Source organism: Dendrobates tinctorius, unplaced genomic scaffold (assembly GCF_039654945.1).
Source record: "Dendrobates tinctorius isolate UK_male_01 unplaced genomic scaffold, ASM3965494v1 ptg000084l, whole genome shotgun sequence".
NCBI classification, from domain to species: domain Eukaryota; kingdom Metazoa; phylum Chordata; class Amphibia; order Anura; family Dendrobatidae; genus Dendrobates; species Dendrobates tinctorius.
In genome coordinates this window covers 45536719-45558029 of record NW_027361752.1, presented here as the reverse complement: position 1 = coordinate 45558029, position 21311 = coordinate 45536719, and the positions used below count along the sequence as shown (strand labels likewise).

The following is a 21311-nucleotide window of genomic DNA, read 5'->3' as shown; positions in this document are numbered from 1 at the left end:
GATAGAAAGATAGGTTGAGCAAACGATGGGGCCCAAGCTAACTAAAAAGGACAGGACAGAAAAGCTGCTGTCTGCAATCCGAGAAAACCCTGCTAAAAATATTACCAACACAACCGATAAGCAAAAAGGACCCTGAAGTCACTAGACTTCAAACCCTATATCAGCACTCAGAATATGCTGAAAGCAGAGCAAAAGAGAACACTGATCAAGGAAAAAGAATCCAGCACACCCCCGGCCGGGGATGGCTGAACTCAAAAAACAAGGTAAACAAAACCAAAACTAATAAGTTCAATAGCAGAGCAAAAACTTATCTTTGGGAAACAGGAATCAGACTGGTCTCCAAGAATCCAGCAGAGAAATCACCAGCCACTCAGAAGGGCGTCGGCTGCCTTATATCCAGTCTGAAGTTCCCGTTACCCAGTCACAATCCACCTGATCAGGTGTTTGGTTTCTTCCATCCAAATCAGCCTCACTACCTTCCTTCACCAGAAGAGGGAGATCCTCGGACACAAAAGGTGAATGAACAGATGAGCTCAAAACAATCCACCATTCCCAATAGGTGATGTCACAGCTCACCTGCTCCTGTACAATGACTGATAACACCTCTATATACAGTAGATAAAACAGGAACTACCATTCACAATAGATGATGTCACAGCTCACCTGCTCCTGTACAATGACTGATAACACCTCTATATACAGTAGATAACACAGGATCCACCATTCCCAATAGGTGATGTCACAGCTCACCTGCTCCTGTACAATGACTGATAACACCTCTATATACAGTAGATCACACAGGATCCACCATACACAATAGGTGATGTCACAGCTCACCTCCTTCCCCTCCCTTTAGAACGGCTTTGTCTAGATTACAGCATACCCAGATAATACTTCGGTACTATAGGGTCTGTGGTCGCCTTATTGCAGCTAACGTCCACATGAAGAATATGTAGGAAACATGCAATATTAGCCCTCGTGATCAGTGTGAAGATTTTAGATTTTTTTTTCAATATAAAATAGTGATCTAAAGGTTTTAGAAAATAAATTTAACATAAAAATCTGATTTATATAATTGGAAATTTTCTGATGACACTTTTCATTTAAGAGCAAGAAAAGACCTTGAAGTTCATTTCAAGAGGTTTTTTTTCAATGGAATTGGAGGACAAATGAAAAAAAGCTCTTTGGCCTCACTCCCCGGTGTCAGCTCACTAGATCCTCTGGTTAAAGGGGTCATCTACTTTAGAAAACCAATTTTAATTACTTTCTTGGTGTATTTGGTGTATACGTCATCCACTGTCACCATCAAGTCTGAGCATTACATGCACAGCCCATAGGTAATGTGTAAGGCTAGTTTCACACTTGCTTTTTTTTGCAGCGCGTTTTTCCCGCAAAAAAACGCATTGAAAAAACGCATACATAAGCATACAACTGCTGCGTTTTTTTCAAGCATTTTTATGAGCATGCATGAAAAAAACGCAGCGTTTTTATGCGTTTGTATGCGTTTTTAGTGCGTTTTTACCGCGTTTGCGTTTTTTTCCAACATTTTTAGGTGGCCCCTCACACTACCCAAACCATGACTTTACTAACCCTAACCCTGACCCTAACCCTAACCCTAACCCTGACCCTAACCCTAACCCTGACCCTAACCCTTAACCAAATCATACTTAACCCTAACCCAAACCCTAAACCCTAACTAACCCTATAACTAACCCTAACCCTAACCCTAACCCTAACCCTGACCCTAACCCTAACCCTGACCCTAACCCTTAACAAAACCATACTTAACCCTAACCCTGACCCTAACCCTAACCCTAACCCTGACCCTGACCCTAACCCTTAACCAAACCATACTTAACCCTAATCCTGACCCTAACCCTAACCCTGACCCTAACCCTAACCCTGACCCTAACCCTTAACAAAACCATACTTAACCCTAACCCTGACCCTAACCCTAACCCTAACCCTAACCCTGACCCTAACCCTTAACCAAACCATACTTAACCCTAATCCTGACCCTAACCCTGACCCTAATCCTTAACAAAACCATACTTAACCCTAACCCTGACCTTAACCCTAACCCTAACCCTGACCCTAACCCTAACCCTAACCCTAACCCTGACCCTAACCCTTAACAAAACCATACTTAACACTAATCCTGACCCTAACCCTGACCCTAACCCTTAACAAAACCATACTTAACCCTAACCCTGACCCTAACCCTAACCCTGACCCCAACCCTAACCCTAACCCTGACCCTGACCCTAACCCTAACCCTGACCCTAACCCTTAACAAAACCATACTTAACCCTAATCCTGACCCTAACCCTGACCCTAACCCTTAACCAAACCATACTTAACCCTAACCCTGACCCAAACCCCAACCCTAACCCTGACCCTGACCATAACCCTAACCCTAAACCCCCTTAACTAACCCTAACTCTAACCCAAACCCCTAAATTCCATGGTTAAAAAAAAAAAACGCATATGCAAAAAAACGCATACATGAGCATGCCAGTGCGCACATTTGCGCATCCATAGGCTATAATGGCCATTTTTAGCGCAAAACGTGCGCATATGTGCGCATGCGCTTTTTTGCAGGGCCAAAAAATGCAACATGCTGCGTCTGGAAAATACCAACGCACACCCCAAAAAAACGCAGCGCATGAAAATCGCATACATGCGCTTACCAGCGCGCAGGTATGCGCACCCATGTTAAATATAGGGGAAAAAACGCATGCGCAGGTATGCGTTTTTTTCCAGCGCTAAAAAACGCAAATGTGAAACCAGCCTAACGCTTAAATTGGCAAGTGGGGGCGCTGCGGTGCGTGAATCCCCATAGAAATGATAGGGGATTGCTGGGGGTTACACTAGTAGGACACCCTGAGATCAACTAAGTTTGGGGGCTAAATCTAAAGACAAAAAAATTCTAATCTGTTTAGGCTAAGTGCACACGTACCGGAACTCTCGCGGAAATTACCGCGAGAATTCCGGAATTCCAGTCCGCGGGAAAATCGCATTTTAAATTCCCGCGATTTTCCCGCGGAAAAACTAGCATTTTGCAAGCGTATTTAGCTTGCAAAATGCTAGCGCTCTCCAAGCGATCTGTAGCATCGCTGGGAGAACTGATTGACAGATTGGTCACACTCGTCAAACATAGTGTTTGACAAGTGTGACCAACTTTTTACTACTGAGGCCGCCTATGCGGCATCAGTAGTAAAAGATAGAATGTAAAAAAAAAAATAAAAAACGGTGCTATTCTCACCCTCCGACGTCCCGCGCATCCGTTCCCAGTAATCCTTTGCGAAAATGCCCGCGATGACGTCAGTTCTCGCAGGATCGCGACGACGTCGCACGAATGACCGCGAGACTTCGCGATCCCGCGAGAAGGGACGTCATCGCGAGCATTTTCGCAAAGGATTACTGGGAACGAGAGCGTGAAGAGAAGCGGGAAGACTGCGCGGGACGTCGGAGGGTGAGAATAACAATATTTTTTATTTTAAATTCTATTTTTTACAGGGATATGGTACCCAAAGCCCAGAGGACAGTCTCCTCTCCTCCGGACCATGGGTACCATCCGCAATTGTTCTGCTTACTTTCCGCATGGTGTGCACAGCCACATGCGGGAAATAAGCGGAACAATGCATTCCTATGGGTGCGGGATCGCCGCGATTCCGCAAATTAATGAGCATGCTGCGTTTTTTACCGCGAAGCGAATCCGCCGCGGTAAAAACCGCAGCATTAGCACAGCATTGCGGAATCCCATAGGAATGCATGGAATGCTTATTTTTCGCGTTTTCGCGGCAAAATCGCGCGGTTAAAACCGCCGCGGAAACGCGAAAAAAACGCCACGTGTGAACTCAGCCTTACTTTCTAGGTACTTAATAAAAAAATATATATAATAAAGACAACCATAAAAAAGTTACTTTGGTGTTGTTAATTTTTCCTCCAAGAATTCTTCAATTTTATTCACATCGGTTTTCACTTCCCCATCGAACATCATGAACGGCGGGTTTGTCCCAGGTGCCAGGTTGTGCAGATCGGCCAGTTTCCTGTAGGGGAAAGTTTTATTTCTTGCTTAGAACTGACACATATCTGTATATATGAGGGCAGATCACTAGTGGCACATACAGGGGATTCTCACAAAATTAGAATATCATCAAAAAGTTGATTTATTTCAGTTTTTCAATGCAAAAAGTGAATCTCCTATATTCTATAGCGTCATTACACACAGAGTGATCTATTTCATGTGTTTATTTCTGTTAATGTTGATGATCATGGCTAACAGCCAATGAAAACCCAAAAGTCATTATCTCAGTAAAGTAGAATAATTAACAAAAAACACCTGTAAAAGGCTTCCTAAACATTTATAAAGGTCCCTTAGTCTGTTTCAGTAGCTCCACAATCATGGGGAAGACCGCTGACCTGACAGATGTCCAGAAGGCAGTCACTGACACACTTCACAAGGAGGATAAGACACAAATGGTCATTGCTAAAGAAGCTGGCTGTTCACAGAGTGCTGTATCCAAGAATATTAATGGAGAGTTGAGTGGAAAGAAAAAGTGTGGTAGAAAAAGGTGCACAAGCTACCGGGATAACTGCAGCCTGGAAAGGATTGTTAAGAAAAGGGCAGACAAAAATGTGGGGGAGATTCACAAGGAGTGGACTGCTGCTGGAGTCATTACTTCAAGAGCTGCCACACACAGACATATCCAGGACAAGGGCTACAAGTGTCACATTCCTTGTGTCACCCACTCATGACCAATAGACAACGCCAGAAGCGTCTTACCTGGGCCAAGGAGAAGAAGAACTGGACTGTTGTCAGTGGTTCAAGGGGTTGGTTTCAGATGAAAGTAAATTTTGCATTTCATTTGGAAATCGCGGTCCCAGAGTCTGGAGGAAGAGTGGAGAGACCACAATCCAAGCTGCTGGAGGTCTAGTGTGAAGTGTCCACAATCAGTGATGGTTTGGGGAGCCATGTCATCTGCTGGTGTAGGTCCACTGTTTTATCAAAATCAGTGCAGCCGTCTACCGGGACATGTTACAGCTCTTCATGCTTCCCTCTGCCGACAAGCTTTTTGGAGATGGAAATGTCATTCTCCAGCAGGACTTGGCCCCTGTCCACACTGCCAAAAGCACCAATACCTGGTTTACACACAACAGTATCACTGGGCTTGATTGGCAGCAAACTCTCCTGACCTTAACCCCATAGAGAATCTATGGAGTATTGTCAAGAGGAAGATGAGAGACACCAGACCCCACAATGCAGACGAGCTGAAGGCTGCTATCAAAGCAACCTGAGCTTCCATAACCCCTCAGCAGTGCCACAGGCTGATCACCTCCATGCCACGCCGCACTGCTGCAGGAATTGATGCCAAAGGAGCCCCGAACAAGTACTGAGTGCATTTACTGACCATACATCTCAGTAGGCCAATATTTCGGATTTTAAAATCATTTTTCCAGCTGATGTTATAAAGTATTCTACTTTACTGAGATAATGACTTTTGGGTTTTCATTGGCTGTAAGCCATAATCATCAACATTAACAGAAATAAAGAGATCACTCTGTGTGTAATGACTCTATAGAATATAGGAGTGTCATTTTTTGTATTGAAGAACTGAAATAAATTCACTTTTTGATGATATTTTAATTTAGTAAGAAGCACTTGTATTTAATGTATATATGAGCGCAGATGACGGGGCGTGAGGGGTGATTACTGGGGATGAGGGGCCGTATGTTAATCACTGAAGGGCAATATGAACGTTTGTTATACATGGGGGGCAATATGGACGGGTGTTTTACGTGTGGGGTGAGGGGGTGGATGTTATACACCGGAGGCAATGCGACTGAATGAAAAAAACAGAATTCAGTAATCAAAGTGTGTCCCAATACTTTTCTCCATATAGACCACCACACAAGACCCCCTGATGAAGGCTTAGCGCCGAAACGCGCGTTGGGGCAGGGCGTCTATCCCAGGAGACAAGGAACAATTCACACGGTACACTTTGTAAGTTATGTATTATACTTAATCTGTTAATGATACATTGTTTTCTTGGTCAGCAGACATACAGATCACTCTGTGACAACCTTGGTCAGCATAGGCATTCTGGCACTTATTGTTTAATTGCACGGGGCACTGTACTTTATTTAATCGTCCATATAGGACGTATTAGCACTGATTGTTTATTGTAAATAATGCGCAGCACTTTTATTATAATTCATGATACACTTTATTAATTTATAAAGTTGTATCTTTATTTTTATATTTTTCATATGCACATTTTTTACAAATTTGTCACTACTATGTGAATGTATGTCCTATAGGGGTGGTACTGCTGAAATTTCAGATAAATCTAATTATTTGTATAATTATTTATATATTTCTTCAATACATGTATAAAAAAATTGTCATATTCCATATATTGATACCTGTTTTAAATATCTGATTTTACCTGATTATAATAAATATTGCACTCCATATTGGGACTTATGGTCGCTGTGTTGTCTTTTGTGTGTTTTTTCTCCATATAGAGCAGTTTTCATAGTAACACAACGCTTTACAATGACGGAGCAGAACTGTGAAGTTACCTCTTCAGATCCACCGTGGTGACGCTGAAGATGACGCCCTTCAGCCAGAGAATCATAAATAAACGCTGAGAAAACGGACAGTTACCAATACTTTCTCCATCACTTCCAGCCTGAAAATAAACCCAGAATTAAAGGGATAATCTCATGTCACTAAATTGCTTTAGTTATTTAGACAGCAGAAAAATAACAGGTTTACCATAGATTTGTCTTTTCTATCTACTGTCATTCTCCTCCAATAACAGCTTTTATCTTTCATAGTGTAAAACTGGTTTCCCTAGCGCTTGACCACTAGACCCTGAGAAAGTACAGTAGTTACATTCCAGGAGGGAAGTTAACTCCTAACATACCAGACAGCTTTCTTTCTCTACAGGACTCATCTGCTCACCTCCCTCTCCCCTCACAACTTCTGACGAGAACCTATTATAAATCTTTCAAAATCACCGGCCCTCAGCATTGGCGTCTCCCAGATCCGGTCTCCTAATCACTGCTCTCACTTTCCCGAGCCGTGTGCTTGTTCAAATGCCCTGTTATCTCTGTGTAAATACAAGGATAGCAGTGTAGACTCAGAACACACCACTGATGGCTCAATGTGTTATAGCAGATCGTGTGCTGAGCTTTATAGCTCTACAAATACTACAGTTCTGTTACTCACAAGAACTGTCACTCACCGAGAAGAGCCTGCCCTGCCAGAGACCGGGAATTATGGAGAGTTCAGAGCTCTGTGCTGCTCAAGAGACAACTTGAGGATAATCCTTTAAAATATGAAGTCACAATTGGAATCTAATTTATCAAACTTTAGACTAATGCTCCAATTCGTTATTGCTTTTGCACCTGTTGTTTTGTTTATTTCATTATTCTTTTTGTGCCTTTTTAAGTCTATTTTATACAGTATGTTCTCATCTGCTTTTTTTTTTTGCTTTCCGCTTTGTGAGCAGAATTTAACGATTCATCAATTGCGATTTTCTTTAAAAAGTTGCAAAATTTGGAGCAATTTCACTCCAGTCCTCTCCTTCCCCCCCTTGGTGCATTATCTGTACATCAAACGATGCAAAAACAGTTCAAGACAAGAAAAAAACAAAAATGTTTGACTTCGCAATAAAAATTCACAAATCGCATTTTGATGAATGTGGAACCAAAAACAACAACTAATAACAGACATAAAACAGGAAAGTGAATAATCCTACACACACAGGGAAGTCAATGCCAATTAATGAAAATATATTAACTTTATTTGATATACAAAGCAAGGTTTAAAAAGTTGTCAGTGGAGATACACGTACAAAATATACCGCAGCATACAGGTTTGCACTAGTCCAATACAGAAAGTTCACATAGAAATCCCTTGCATTTGTGCAAATTTATTGTGTGACATGTGACTAGCAATCAAACATCATAGGGGATCTTTACCCTAATAGATATAAAGGACTTATAGGTGAACTTTCTGTATTGGACTAGTGCAAACCTGTATGCTGCGGTATATTTTGTACGTGACAACTTTTTAAACCTTGCTTTGTATAATCAAATAAAGTTAAAATGTAAAATTATATATCGGGTTCAAGTTGCTTGACTTGACGGCTTTGACATTCACTCCATGATCTGTGCATAAATAATACTATTTACGTCTCCATTTACCTGTCCCTTTTCTTGACATGATTTATACCTGTTGGGGCATGGAAGTGTCTAATACGAGTCATGCATTTTCTCTGTTTCTTGGGGCAATTAGCCATAGATTTCTTTGGCATTTTCTCTGTAAAATGATTTTGATGGGATCTGTATAAATTCATGTTCAGTTTGGCTCCCCCTAGTGGCCACGTTTTAAAGACTCTTTTTTTTAAGAGGATGGTCAACACATTACAACCCCACCATTATTTCTTATAAGGACACATGGACTCCCCCAGAGCAGACAGAAAAGATCATATAATTTAGACAGTATGGCAGTAAAGGGGTTGCTCAGGAATTAAAAAATAGTCTAAAAGCAGAAAATGTGTTAAAAAATAAATAATTAAAAAAAAAAAATGTATCAGTGCACCCCGACGGTCTTTACTTCCTTGGTGCATCAGCAGAGCAGCCTGCATGGATGGCCAGAGATTGACTGCAGCGGTCATGTGAATGTAAGCTGCCATTTTGGTCCTCCTATGAAGAGCGGCCTTTGGGCTTTATAAGAGAAGGTTAATTTCACTATATACTATATATCTCACTGTTGTATACAGTATAGAACAACAGATCACACGATCAAAGGTTCAAATCCTCTCTGGGAAATAAAACATATACCGTATATATTTTTTAAAATAAATGAAATAAAATATCAAAATATAAAAATTATTAACCAGAATGGTAAACGAAAAAAAACAAAATGGAAACTCCAGAATTGACGTTTTTAGGTCGCTGCAGCTACATAAAAAAAAAAACTAAAGCCAAATAAAATTTAGTATGCATCCCAAAATGGGAACACTAAAAACTGCACGGAAAAAAACAAGACCTCACATCTCATAATTATGGATCTCGGAAAATGGTGACACAAACTGAAAACTTTTCTTTTACAAAGTTCTGAACTTTGTTTTTTAGAACTATAAAGTATAAATGAATGATAAATATAAATAAAGTACAAAAAAAAAACTACACGAGTTTGGTATCGCCGTAATCACACTGACCTGGAGAACGGCGCTGCCAGGTCATTTAGACTACTGTAAGAACTGCAAAAACAAAATGAATAAACCAACAGAACAATTGCGTCATTTTTTTTTTCACTATTTCACTGCACTTGAAGCTTTTTTCCCCTTTTTTTCTGGTACATTAAATGGCGCCATTCAAAACTAGAACTTGTCCCACAAAAATCAGGCCCCCTTACAACCTTGTCGATGGAAAAAAATAGGATATGGCTCTTGGAAGATGGTGAAGGAAAAAACAAAAGTGCAAAAATGAAAAGTTAGAGGAGTCCAGGCTCATACATTTTGCAGCTCTCTGTGCACCGACACTGTATGGGGTCCGTATTACACAGCTTCTGGGTCGCCCTCCCAGGGCAGTGAGGTACTCGGTACCGGGCCGGTGTCAGCGGGATGTGTCGCAGCAGCGGGGACCCGGTCCGTGGCCCTGGGCGTCCAAGTAATGAGGGAGATTGAATGGAATGTAGTTAATGGAATAGTTTGTGACGCCACCTGTGGTGTTCATCAAGTGAGATGTTGAGCCGACGCTGCATGCAGATCCTCTGGGACTGGTGGTGTGTTGCAGCCAAGATGGTGAAGCTCCCCACAGGTGGAGCTGTAGCCCCAGGGCAGTGTAGATGTAGGGGTAGAGAGGCACAAGCGGTGTAGAAGCTGGTACCCAGATGTAGTGGTACAGGGTGTGCGCAGGAATAATTGGAGGACACCAGAGCATGTAGTTCCAAAGCTTTACTCACAGTGTGTAGTACACACAGGTGCCTGCCTCCGTGCTGTGTCCTCCGGGTCAGGGACTCAGTCAACCTCCAGATTAGATGGAATGCTCCCTTCCAACACTACGCCAACATGTGCCTTTCTGAACGTCTCCTCTTATAGCGCCTTTGGTGTGAAGTACTCCTAGTACTGAGTTACACTGGAGTGCCTCCTGACAGATGTTCCCAAGAACTCTACTTGTATGTCAGACAGCTGTAGCCTGCTTCGGGGACTCCTTACTCCTGAGTCCCGGCTCACTATCCAAGTTGCTGTTGTGCCCTCAAGTCTTAGATGGGAGTAGTGCATTTACAGCTCACTACTCCACCGGTGTCTGCTGTAGAACCATTAGTTTCCATACAACCTCGGGGACCGGGCCCCGGCCTTGCGCTTAGAACTTCTAGGCAAGGTTCTCTCCTAACCCACGTCCTCTGTTCCCTTTTACTCCTACGTTCCGTACTAGTCTTTCCTTCTTATGGAAGATCAGGTTTCTGTTCAATGTCTTTTTCCTTCTTTCCTTTCCCGTGCCAGGAGACCCAGGTCACTGAGATCTGCTGCAGCACCTCCTTCCTCCATCCCTCTCCCAGGGATCTTCTCTCCTCCGACACTGAACTGAACTCCAACTGAACTGAACTAAACTCTACTCCTAACCTCTTCCCGCTCTTTTATGTATTCTAACTGCACCCGCCTCCCAGCACGTTTCGTGTTCCAAGCAGGGAGCCACCAAAGGTGCTCTGCTACACTCCAAGCAGGAAGCCGCAATGTGGCTTTGCTGAACTACTGTGTTGTGTGGGATGCAAGTGTTGCAGCATGGTCAGGAGCCTCCAACTTACCTGGATGGTGGGGTACCACACCTCAGGAGGAGGTGCAGTACCTCTGTGGCAACTGAATCCTCAGGGGCGCCACACTTCCATCACTAAGGTATTGCTGTATGGGGTCCGTATTACAGAGCTTCCATCACTACGGTGTTGCTGTATGGGGTCCGTATTACAGAGCTTCCATCACTATGGTGTTGCTGTATGGGGTCTGTCGGACAATGCCGCTATAATATGTCATGTGATGGTGCCGTGATGGATCTCCATGTATGACCGGAGCTAGAGGTCCAGTACGGGCCAGTATTACGGATCATGATATGACCATGCACGTGAAGCCGGCGCCTTTCTTGCACCTCTCCCGCTATAACAAGTGTACAATGTAAGCGTCAGGACAGATCTCTGTACCAGGTGACCCAATGTAACAGCGGCTCCAGAGATGCAATTCTCACTTTTCATGTAATGTGACAAGTTAACGTTCCTGGAGCGGATCCACAACAAACACAGGCCCAGCCCAGGCTGCGAGGGACGAGTGACCTTGCTGTAAGGAGCCGAGCATACATTTATCAGGGTTGTACAGCACAATTTACAGCTCGGACGACAAGTTCCTGGGAACTGCACGTTTTCCTCATTTGTGACCCATTGTCCTGGCAACAGGAAATTTCACCAACGCACAGGGGTGAGGATTTCTCAGTAATTTTCCACAAGGTCTGGTACTTAGTTACTATAGAGAGGGGAACCAGATGATCTCTTTATAACAGGTAGACGAGAAGGGATTAAAACCGATAGGTTTCATCTACCCCGTCATCCAGAGGGCAATTATGGCAGCAAATGCTGGCAGGGTATGGGGGGGCGACGAGGAAGAAGGAGCTCAGGGCCATGGTGCTTGCGGAGGCCTAGAGGTTGGTAAAAAGTGAGCTGGATCTGGAAATCTGGGTGGAAGCCCCAACAGGAACACACACGACACCGGTAATAGTTCACAAACATTAGCAAACTTTTTTCGACAAGCGTTGGAATGGCAAGATCTCTCATCTGAGCGCATCTGAAGGTAGAGTAGAAGGAAGATTGGGAGAGATCCTGCCATTCCAACTCTTGTCGTAAAAAGTTTGCTACTCAGGCCCATAGCTCCATACATGCTCTCCTCTCTGGTGGTCTTTACACAGAGCAGGTGTTTCACCTGCCTGACTGACCCGCAGGATCTCTCCCAATCTTCCTGCTACTCTACCTCTGGACGCGCTCAGATGACACCTCCTCTGGCTCAGCAATCTCAGGTTCTAACTGACACCCACCAAGTTCCGTAGCTCCATACATGCTTTCCTCTCTGGTGGTCTTCACACAGAGGAAGTGTATCACCTGCCTGACTCACCGGCAGGATCTTTCCAAATCTTCCTTCTACTCTACCTCTGGATGCGCTCAGATGACACCTCCTCTGACACAACAATCTCAGGTTCTCACTAAGACCTTCCCAGGCCTGTAGCTCAATATATGCTATCCTCTCTGGTGGTCTTTATACAGAGGTAAGTGTATCACCTGCCTGACTCATCCCACCAAACCTGCCCTTCAGTGGGCATCACAGGTCTACTCTCAACCATTGTGTCACCGCCATGGCTATCTTCAGAAGTCTTCTAAGACCATGGTTACATTGAGTTTTTTGAGAATCATCTCCAAAGTTCTCCTCGAAAACTGACTCTTGGAAAACTCTTCCAGTTTATTTGTATCAGAAATCTACTTTGTTGCTCAATTGATGAGGGGTTTTTTTTTAGCTTCTTTTATCCCACTGAAAAATACCTGGTGGAAAAAAAAGAACGTGTATGTCACTCCTGTGAAGCAGCTCCTGATGGAAGACACTCCAAGCCAGGTAGTGTCCAAACAAAGGCTGCAATAAACTTCCAAGACCCAGCAAAATCGCTTTAGGAAAAATGAAAACTCCTCCAAAAAGCCCCCAAGGGTTTGTGCACACAGTGTCTTGAAGATGCCAACGGGCCTGCCATGAAGGTTTTCACATTCAAAGATGCTTCAGGGAAAATCTGGTGATATTTTTTTCTCTAGAAGAGATTTTGCTGTTATTTATGCGGCATCTGTTTTCTATAATTCAGACTATAATTAGTGCTGCTTCCTATCGGAGGCCACCCAAAGATTGGGCGTGCTGCTTCTTTTATCCTGTTCATGGCTTCCAAAACCTGAAGTAGTTAAAAAAGCAACAAAAGACTGAACACGTGCACACAATGTTGTTTTTACATTGCTGTGCACTTGGCTCATTTTTTTGTGGCGCTTTTTCAGGTGGATTCTATGCGGAGGTTGCCTAAAGAAGACGTGTGCGCATACCCCAAATCAAGAGCATTACCCAAAGTGATTGAAAAACTCGTGATTTTTTTAAAATTCCTCAAAAATTCAGTTTGATTATACCCTTAGGCTATGTTCACACTGAGGATTTACATGAGTTTTTTGAGTGGATAAACTCCAAGGTCCTCCCCAAACAAAACTTCTCTGAGGAAGAACCCGGATATCAGGGGAAGGTGTGAGCGCTGCGGCCCCTAAGCTGCAACTGATTGGAGATAAGGCACCGACATCACTAAGTTTTGGTTTTTTTTTATCTTAGAGTTCATTTGCCTAATGTCTCTCAATAAAAGGATGGAGGACATATATACCAGGATAGGGGACATATACAGTATATATCAGGATGGGGACATATATACCAGGATGGGGGACATACAGTATATACCAGTCTGGGGGACATATAAACCAGGATGGGGAGCATGCATACCTGAAATGGGGGACATACAGTATATACCAGGATAGGGAACAGTGGCGTAACTACAAAGTTATGGGCCCCGATGCGAACTTTCAAATGGGCCCCCCCCAACCCCGGGCTGCCACTAGGAATTTCGGGGTCCCATAGTGGCAAAATTTTTGGGGCCCCTGAGACCAGCCCAGGCTCCATCCCTCGAACTGTACACAGCCACACCGCTCTCATAACTCCACCCCCACATAGAGAATGAAAGGAGCGGAGGGCAGGTGTCTGACTTGCTACACCATAGAATATAATGTCGCCCCCCATATTATATAACACAGACTCCCCCATAGAATATAATGTACCCCCCATGGTATATAACACAGCTGCATAGTATATAGCACAGCACCACATGGTATATAGTACAGCACCACATGGTATACAGCACAGCACCGCATGGTATAGAGCACAGCCCCACATGGTATACAGCCCCCCATGGTATACAGCACAACACCCCCCATGGTATACAACACAGCACCCCCCATGGTATACAGCATTGCATGGTATACAGCACAGCACCACATGGTACAGAGCACAGCCCCGCATGGTATACAGCCCCCCATAGTATACAGCACAGCACTCCCCCATGGTATACAGCACCGCATGGAATACAGCCCCCCATGGTATACAGCACAGCACCCCCCATGGTATACAGCACTGCATGGTATACAGCACAGCACCCCCATGGTATAAAGCACTGCATGGTATACAGCACCCTCCCCATGGTATACAGCACCACATGGTACACAGCACAGTACTCCCCCATGGTATACAGCCCCCATGGTATACAGCACAGCACCCCCCATGGTATACAGCCCCCCATGGTATACAGCACAGCATCCTCCCCATGGTATACAGCCCCCCATGGTATACAGCACCGCATGGTATACAGCACAGCACCCCCCATGGTATACAACACCATGGTATACAGCCCCCCATAGTATACAGCACAGCATCCCCCATGGTATACAGCCCCCCTCCCGGAGAATGGCCCCACAGTCCTGGCTGTACTCACTGTTGCATTAAAAAAAACACTCTTCTCACCTTCTCCTCGTGCCCGCGCTGCTCCCGGCTCCTGCTCTGCCTGATACACAGTGAGTGCGCAATGACATCATCGCACACCCGCTGTGTGTCAGAGGCAGAACGGGGAATGATGGGAAAGGGAGCGTCAGCTGGCGCTCTCTCCTCCATCATTGCTTTGAACTGTAGCGGCTGATGTGACTTGCCAAAAAGTTCCAATTTTTGTCTCATCTGTCCAAAGGAAATTCTCCCAGAAGCTTTGTGGCTTGTCAACATATAGTTTCGCAAATTCCAGTCTGGCTTTTTTAGGATTTTTTTTCAACCATGGTGTCCTCCTTGGTCGTCTCCCATGAGGTCCACTTTGGCTCATACAACAACGGATGGTGCGATCTGACACTGATGTTCCTTGAGCTTGAAGTTCACTTTTTAATCTGTTTAGAGGTTTTTCTGGGCTCTTTTGTTACCATTTGTATTATCCGTCTCTTTGATTTGTCATCAATTTTCCTCCTGCGGCTCCGTCCAGGGAGGTTGGCTACAGTCCCACGGAGCTTACATTCCTGAATAATACATGCAGCTGTAGTCACAGGAACATCAAGCTACTTTGGAGATGGTCTTATAACTTTTACCTGTAACATGTTTGTCTATAATTTCTTTGTAATCTCCTGAGACAACTCTTTCCTTCGCTTCCTCTGGTCCATGTTGAGTGTGATACACACCATGTCACCAAACAGCACAGTGAGTATCTGTAGCCTCTATACAGGCCACTCACTGATTCCAAGATTGTAGACACCTGTGATGCTAATTAGTGGACACACCGTGATTTAACATGTCCCTTTTGTCACATTATTTTCAGGGCTACCATCATTTCTGTCCAGGCCTATTTCAAGAGGTTTATTTTTTTTAAAAAAATTCTGTGGAAGCATGGTGGAAAAGCAATGTCTGACTTTCATTTGTTCAGTTTCAGAGATTTTTGATTTATTATTACTTTTGTCAGATCCAAGTTATTTCTGTGACCATTGTGGGTTTTTCTGTCATTAAACGAGGGGTACCAACAATTTTGACCACGTATCTATCTATCTATCTATCTATGTAATCAACAAAGAACAGATCCATGACTCATCAGTGATTCTTATTTATTTTCACTTAGATTATCTCGCTATATGGTGTGCTGCCTAAATTCTTTGGATTATATTGAAGGACTGGTATGTATCCATGAGACTTACACTTACTGGTGCTGCTTTTACTATTTTTTCTAGATAGATGTTAGATATATAGAATAGATAGATATTTCATGTAGTAATGTCGTGGTTAGCTCTGCAGGGCTGGAGTATTTCATTACTCAGGGTGCCATAAATGATCACTGCTGGACCTGATGAATCAGAACATGTTACTATTACATGTTAGTATTCTACCATCTAGTGGTCAGAACTAGTATTACAAGCCTTGCTGTATATTTCCCATACATTATTATTATTAGCACAGTAGTATACATATTTGTACAGTATTTCCTATACAATATACAAGACAAAAGCCAACAAATATTTATAAATCATCATCACAAAATGGAGCAACAAAGAAATCTATTAGAGATGTTGATCGTAAGTTGATCTTTCCTGTTGGACGCTGGGTCCTCGTCCGTTACACCGCTTCATGCTGCCGAGTAGAAGAACCTGAAGAGCAGATGTCACTTTGTGAGGAATATTAGGTGTAAAATGTCCAATTCCTGCGGCTTTGTGTCTGTGCAGAGTGTGACCTCGCTGGGTTTTCCTTCTTGTATTCGGCGCCTTATTTATAATCACACATAGAAATAAGAAAATATTAAAGTCCCACAAAATGTCTGTGATTACTGTCTACAGACCGGTGACTTTTATTTTAAATTTTGCATCAAAATTATTGTTTGTTTTCTTTTACAAAGACATAATACAAATGAATAATTGTGGCTAAAAGTGCGACCGAAGAAGAAGAATTCACCAATAACCACTAACAATATAAGAGTGAGATGAGCAGAGATGATAAAGAGCAAAACCCCAAATGTCTACAGCACAAATGCACACGACGACGCCGAGGATCAGAGAAGGAAACGTATATATACTGGAGAGACGGCACCACTCCCTGCCACACCTGCACCCCGAGTGTCAGTGTCATTATCCTGCACCCCGAGAGTCAGTGCCATTACCCTGCACCCCGAGTGTCAGTGTCATTATCCTGCACCCCGAGAGTCAGTGCCATTACCCTGCACCCCGAGTGTCAGTGTCATTATCCTGCACCCCGAGAGTCAGTGCCATTACCCTGCACCCCGAGTGTCAGTGTCATTATCCTGCACCCCGAGAGTCAGTGCCATTACCCTGCACCCCGAGTGTCAGTGTCATTATCCTGCACCCCGAGAGTCAGTGTCATTATCCTGTACCCCGAGTGGCAGTGTCATTATCCTGCACCCCGAGTGTCAGTGCCATTACCCTGTATCCCGAGTGTCAGTGTCATTATCCTGCACCCCGAGAGTCAGTGCCATTACCCTGTACCCCGAGTGGCAGTGTCATTATCCTGTACCCCGAGTGTCAGTGTCATTATCCTGCACCCCGAGTGTCAGTGCCATTACCCTGTACCCCGAGTGGCAGTGTCATTATCCTGTACCCCGAGAGTCAGCGTCATTATCCTGTACCCCGAATGTCAGTGTCATTATCCTGTACCCCAAGTGTCAGTGTCATTATCCTGTACCCCGAGTGTCAGTGTCATTATCCTGTACCCCGAGTGTCACGTCATTATCCTGTACCTCGAGAGTCAGTGTCATTATCCTGTACCCCGAGTGGCAGTGTCATTATCCTGTACCCCGAGAGTCAGTGTCATTATCCTGTACCCCGAGAGTCAGTGTCATTATCCTGTACCCCGAGAGTCAGTGTCATTATACTGTACCCCAAGGGTCAGTGTCATTATCCTGTACCCCAAGTGTCAGTGTCATTATCCTGTACCTCGAGAGTCAGTGTCATTATCCTGTACCCCGAGTGTCAGTGTCATTATCCTGTACCCCGAGTGTCACGTCATTATCCTGTACCTCGAGAGTCAGTGTCATTATCCTGTACCCCAAGTGTCAGTGTCATTATCCTGTACCCCGAGTGTCACGTCATTATCCTGTACCTCGAGAGTCAGTGTCATTATCCTGTACCCCGAGTGGCAGTGTCATTATCCTGTACCCCGAGAGTCAGTGTCATTATCCTGTACCCCGAGTGGCAGTGTCATTATCCTGTACCCCGAGAGTCAGTGTCATTATACTGTACCCCAAGGGTCAGTGTCATTATCCTGTACCCCAAGTGTCAGTGTCATTATCCTGTACCTCGAGAGTCAGTGTCATTATCCTGTACCCCGAGTGTCAGTGTCATTATCCTGTACCCCGAGAGTCAGTGTCATTATCCTGTACCCCGAGTGTCAGCGCCATTATCCTGTACCCCGAGTATCAGCGTCATTATCCTGTACCCCGAGTGTCAGCCTCATTATCCTGTACCCCGAGTGTCAGTGTCATTATCCTGCACCCCGAGTGTCAGCGTCATTATCCTGTACCCCAAGTGTCAGTGTCACTATCCTGTATCCTGAGTATCAGTGTCATTATCCTGTACCCCGAGTGTCAGCGTCATTATCCTGTACCCTGAGTATCAGCGTCATTATCCTGTACCCCTAGTGTCAGCGTCATTATCCTGTACCCCGAGTGTCAGTGTCATTATCCTGTACCCTGAGTATCAGTGTCATTATCCTGCACCCCAAGTGTCAGTGTCATTATCCTGTACCCCGAGTGTCAGCGTCATTATCCTGTACCCTGAGTATCAGCGTCATTATCCTGTACCCCAAGTGTCAATGTCATTATCCTGAACCCCGAGTATCAGCGTCATTATCCTGTACCCCAAGTGTCAGTGTCATTATCCTGTACCCCAAGTGTCAGTGTCATTATCCTGTATCCTGAGTATCAGCGTTTGTTGTGAGTTCATTTTCCCCTTCACCATTGAGGTCTGATGAACTCCCTCTTCTGGTGAAGGAAGGTAGTGAGGCTGATTACCAAGCACCTGGGCAGGATGATGATGACTGGGTGACGGGAATTACTGACTGGATATAAGGCAGCCGACGCCCTTCTGCCTCGCTGGTGATTTCTCTGTGGAATTCTAGGAGACCAGTCTGATTCCTGCTCCTCAAAAGCTAAGTTTTCTGCTCTACTTTTTGCATTTGTATTTTGGTTTTGTTTTGCATTATTTTCCTTTATTTCTGCCATTCCCTGCTGGGGTGAGCTGAATTCCTTTTTGCTCTGTCTTCAGAAAATACCTGAGTACTGATATAGTCTTTTTGAAGCCTAGCGTCTTCAGGGCTTTTTTCCCTATCAGCTGTTGGCTCTTGTTTTGATGGGGTTTTGGCGGACTACAGACAGCAGCTTTTCTATCCTGTCCTATCTAGTTAGCTTGGGCCCCATCATTTGCTCAGCCTATCTTTCTATCTGTGTGAGTGTTTTTTCATCTTGCTTCACCGTCATTATATGTTGGGGGCTGCCTATTGCTTTGGGGTCTGCTCTGGGGCAGTTTAGATTTCCCTTTCGGTCTTTAGGCTATGTAGTTCTCCGGCTGTGATCGAGGGGTCTAGGGCACCGTAGGAAACCCCCACGGCTACTGCTAGTTGTTGTTGATAGGTTCAGGGGTCTGCAATCCGATAGCTGCCAACTTCTCTGGTTTTCTGGACTTAGCTAGTATTTCTGATTTTGCCTCCTACGGTGACTCATTCATAACAGAATCACCAGCCATACCGCAGATCCTAGGGTACTCAATAGCAGGAAAGAATTGTAAAAAAAAAAAAAGTGTGTATATTTTTTCCTCTATATCTCTGAGGCTGTAGGGGGAATTTTTTTTTTCTCTCAATGGAGATAAAGCAATTGTCTGATCATGTGGAGCAGCTCGCTGCGGAAGTGCGGGGAATTTCCGCCTACCTTGCTCATTCACATGCTGCAGAACCAAAGATCCCTACTCCTGATGTGTTTTTTGGGGATCGGGAAATTTTTTGAATTTCAAAAATAATTGTAAATTATTTTTTGCCTTGAAGCCTAACTCGTCAGGGAGCTCCGCGCAGCAGGTTAAAATTGTCATCTCTTTGCTGCGTGGCGATCCCCAGGATTGGGCGTTTTCTTTGAAACCAGATGATCCTATTCTGACTAATGTGAACGCATTTTTTCAAGCCTTGGGGTTGTTGTATGACGAACCTAATGCTATTGATCAGGCTGAAAAGACCCTGTTGGCATTGAGCCAGGGTCGAGATTCTGCAGAATTGTACTGTCAAAAATTCCAAAAGTGGGCGGTCCTTACTACCTGGAATGATAATGCCTTGGCAGCTCTCTTTCGGAAGGGTTTGTCAGAAGCCGTAAAAGATACTATGGTGGGATTTCCTGTTCCCTCTGGTCTTGACGATTCTATGTCATTAGCCATTCAGGTTGATCGGCGTTTACGTGAACGCAGGACTGCACGAGAGGTGTTGCCACCTGTTGAACAAGTGTCTGAACCTATGCAATGTGATAGAGTTTTGTCCAGGGAGCAACGTCAGGAGTTCAGAAGGCGTAATAAGCTGTGTTTTTTTTGTGGAGATGCCTCGCATATTATTTCTGTCTGTCCTAAACGAGAGAAACGTTTTGCACACACGTTTTCTGTGGGTGGTGTTCAACCTAAGTTTCTTCTGGCAATTACTCTGATCTGCTCCCTGTCCACATTTTCCGCCAAGGCTTTTGTGGATTCGGGAGCAGCCCTGAACCTAATGGACTTGGATTTTGCTAAACGTTGTGGATTTCCTATGACCCTCTGCAGACGCCTATCCCTTTGAGGGGGATTGATGCTACTCCTTTGGCAAAAAATAAACCTCAGTTTTGGACCCAGGTGGTAATGAGGGTCGCCCCAGACCATCAAGAAAATTGCAGATTTTTGGTGTTGCATAATTTGCATGATACCATTGTTCTGGGGTTTCCCTGGTTGCAAATTCATAATCCAGTTTTGGATTGGAAATCTGTGTCTGTGGTGAGTTGGGGTTGTCGGTGTGCCCTTAGTGAGGCTCCGGTTTTTTCCACCTCTCCTCAGTCGCATGATGTTCCTGACTATTTGGCGCATTTTTATGATGTATTTAGTGAGAATGAGTCTGAGTCTTTGCCTCCTCATAGGAGTTATGACTGTGCAATTGAGCTGTACCCGGGGTGTAAATTTCCCAAGGGTCAGCTCTTCAATTTATCTGTACCCGAGCACGAGGCTATGCGATCCTATATTAAGGAGGCGTTGGAGAAGGGTCATATTAGACCATCCTCTTCACCCTTAGGTGCTGGGTTTTTTTTCGTGGCCAAAAAGGATGGTTCATTAAGACCTTGTATTGATTATCGTATTATCGTGCCCTCAACAAAATTACTATTAAATATCAGTATCTGTTACCCCTGATTTCTGATTTATTCTCCAGAGTTAAAGGTGCTTGCTGGTTTACCAAGCTTGACCTCAGGGGGGCGTATAATCTTATCCACATTAAGCATGGGGATGAATGGAAGACGGCATTTAATACTCCGGAGGGACATTTTGAGTACCTGGTGATGCCTTTTGGGCTCACTAATGCCCCTTCTGTCTTCCACTGCTTCATAAACGATATTTTCCGAGACTTTGTGGATACATTTTTGATTATCTATCTGGATGATATTTTGATCTT

At 44.3% G+C, this 21311-nt stretch overlaps 1 protein-coding gene across 2 annotated transcripts in view; it reads right to left on the bottom strand.

Annotated features, from left to right (window-relative positions):
- Positions 1-21311, bottom strand: part of CLIC6 (chloride intracellular channel 6) — a 77591-nt gene that overhangs the window by 15769 nt on the left and 40511 nt on the right. Inside the window, exons 1-3 of one of the 2 annotated variants that reach the window (XM_073584632.1) lie at positions 15245-15338; positions 6589-6698; positions 3927-4052 (exon numbers count right to left, since the gene is read on the bottom strand). In XM_073584632.1, coding sequence (XP_073440733.1) covers positions 3927-4052; positions 6589-6698; positions 15245-15253 — 245 coding nt within the window. In that variant the 5' untranslated portion in view covers positions 15254-15338. Of the gene's footprint in view, positions 1-3926; positions 4053-6588; positions 6699-15244; positions 15339-21311 lie in introns of those variants that run through there. The other variant, XM_073584631.1, reaches the window with a different exon arrangement.